Here is a 2,943-nt window from a genome sequence, read left to right as displayed (position 1 = left end):
ACAAACAAAATTAGAGGAAACATTAGAGAAGTTCATGCAAGTTTCTATTTCCAATCAGAAAAATACTGATGCATCCATCAGGAATCTAGAGACTCAAGTGGGTCAGTTGGCCAAGCAAATGGCAGATCAGAATGCAGACAAATAGAAATTCTCCGCTAACACTCAGACGAACCCGAAAGAGCACTGCAAATCTATCACTACCAAAAGTGGTAAGGTTATTGGTAAAAGCATTGGAGAGAATTTAGCTGTTGAGCAAGAAGTGTTGCGTGGAAATGAATTTGGAACATCAGAAAAAGTAAACAGAGATATACATAAGGGTAAGGAGGTAGAACATGAGGAAGGTGATACTACTAATACTGTTACAAGGGAGAATAATGATGAGAAGAAAATTGAATTACCTCAGTTGAAGGATCTCCCTTATCCAAAACGTCCTTCCAAGAAAGATAAAGAGCGTCAGTATGCTAGATTCTTAGATTTATTCAAGAATCTCCAGATCAACATTCCTTTTATGGAGGAAATAGAACAAATGCCTGTTTATGCCAAATTCATGAAGGATTTGTTGACTAAGAAAAGAAAAATGTCAGAAGAAACTATGACATTGGAAGTTGGGTGCAGTGCTATAATCCAGAAGTCTTTGCCTGAAAAGACTAAAGATCCAGGCAGCTTCACAATACCAGTCACAATCGGTGAGCTATCGTGGGAAAGGTGCTACTTGATCTGGGTGCTAGCATTAATCTTATGCCCCTTTCTATGCTGAGAAGGATTGGGGATTTAGAGATCAAGCCTACCAGAATGACATTGCAACTTGCGGATCGATCTGTCAAGTATCCATATGGAGTGGCAGAGGATGTCTTGGTAAAAGTAGATGGGTTAGTCTTTCCTGTAGACTTTGTTATCATGGATATTGAAGAGGACAAGGAAGTTCCTCTAATTCTGGGTAGACCCTTCATGAAAACTGCAAGGGTCATTATTGATGTTGGTGATGGTAAGCTGAAGGTTAGAGTGGAGGACCAAGAAGTCAACTTTCACATGTATTTCACATGTATTACTTTACAGAAAAGAAATCTGGCACGAAATAGAGGAGGAAGAAGATAGAAATCGTGGAAACGATTCTATTACACACTTTCTTTGTATTAGTTCATGATTTAGGCGTTGTAATAGCGAGAATGAGTGGCTAGTTCTTCGTAGTTGGGAATCGAAATGTAATCTTCTTAAACTTTTGTACTCCTGGATTCAATTCTATCTTAATGTTATTTGATTTTGGAAAGTTGTTCCATATTTATTGCATGATTTCAATTAACTACTGAATTCACGATTAAAGGTTCAAGTTTAACTGGGAAGTTGAACTTGATACTGGATCTGAATTGTCTTTCTTCCTACATAATTGATCTAGGGATGGACAATGATGTAGGAATTGCTTTTACATTTGAGTTTAATGTTAGTTAGTCCTCCAATTATCTGAGGAATTGGAAGTTGGGTGATTACTTAGGAATGTTACATTCAGGGGACTGGTGTAATTGATTTATGAAAATGTGCAGCAAATTCAGTAAATTCACAAGTTATTAAGAATTGAATCCATGGATGTATAAAGGGAAAGAATGATGAGTTTCGATCCCGACCATTTTGTTTTATTATCTAAAATCGTTTACTCAAGTTATTATTATTCAAAACCAATGCAAATTTATCAACCAAATATTGTACATAGTTGCTCAATTGATTCTTGTAAGAATTAGTATAAATTCACTCCGCTCCCTAAGGACGATAACCCGGTACCTTACCGGATTTTATTACTTGCTCGATACGGTACACTTGCCGTTATATAAATATCTAACAACTATTCTGTCACAAATTCAATTTCAGTTTACTTTTGATGCACTCCTTGTAAATTTAATTTGAGTTTACTTCTGACATATATTCTTAATTTAAGGTTGCATATTATAGTAATGAGGCAAGGCCAAAACTAATTTCTAAAGAAAAAAATACATTAATAATGACTTTGGCCTGATTCTGTAACTTGGGCATATTTCAATTCATCTATATTGAAGGTGGGTGATTAAAATTGCGGACCGATGTGGCCGCAATATTGTAGTTACGGTGATCGCCACAACCGCATCACAATTGCGATGTGATACCGAATCATAATGGTTTGGCTGCATTGGACTGCAGCGCATCCGCATTAGACCACAATTGAAATACATAACCCCGCATTAGACTGCATCGAATTCAAAAATATATTTTTGATCACAAACTAATTCACACCGCAATAGCTGCAATATGCATCAGAACATCGGCAATGACCGCAATCACAATAAACTCAACTATTATGTAACAAAGATATTATACTTACTTATATTCACTACTACAAGAGTCCCATCCAGATATATTTGCAGCTTCAGTGAGAGCAGATTTCCACTGAGACACTTGCTTTTCATTTTCAACATAATCTCCCATACCTTTGTCATTGATACCTCTCACATGTTTTGCAAATGCTTCCCCATAACTCCCCTTCTGATACCTTATATCAGATGGGTCCACTCTATAGAACACAGGTATTACTACAAGTTTTCCACTTCTTCTACATTCAAGTATTTTGACAAGCTCTTTCAAGCACCATTTTGATGTAGCGTAGTTTCTAGAGAAAACAACAATGGCTATATGTGAGCTATGAATTGCACTACAAAGTGCTGGCCACACTTCGTGTCCTTTAGAAAGGTTATTATCTGTGTATGTCCATATGTTAGCGTCTTTAAGTTCAGAATGGAGATGGCTAGTGAAGTTTCTGCGCGTGTCCTCACCCCTGAAGCTGATAAAAACATCATAAAGTTTTTCAGGGATAGACATGGGTATTGAGAGTTTGAGATGGATTCAACTTAGTTTGCTTTAAGAGACTCAGCATGATAAGGTTATAGATGATTGATTGACCAAGAAAAGGACGACAAAAGC

At 36.8% G+C, this 2,943-nt stretch overlaps 1 protein-coding gene across 1 annotated transcript in view; it reads right to left on the bottom strand.

Annotated features, from left to right (window-relative positions):
* Positions 1–2,902, bottom strand: part of LOC109336093 (TMV resistance protein N-like) — an 8,334-nt gene extending 5,432 nt beyond the window's left edge. The window contains exon 1 of the mRNA XM_019572472.1: positions 2,348–2,902. Coding sequence (XP_019428017.1) covers positions 2,348–2,841 — 494 coding nt within the window. The 5' untranslated portion in view covers positions 2,842–2,902. The remainder of the gene's footprint in view (positions 1–2,347) is intronic.

This window comes from Lupinus angustifolius, chromosome LG20 (genome assembly GCF_001865875.1).
Source record: "Lupinus angustifolius cultivar Tanjil chromosome LG20, LupAngTanjil_v1.0, whole genome shotgun sequence".
Classification (NCBI taxonomy): domain Eukaryota; kingdom Viridiplantae; phylum Streptophyta; class Magnoliopsida; order Fabales; family Fabaceae; genus Lupinus; species Lupinus angustifolius.
The sequence above is the reverse complement of the archived record's forward strand: the minus strand, read 5'-3'. Positions and strand labels throughout refer to the sequence as shown.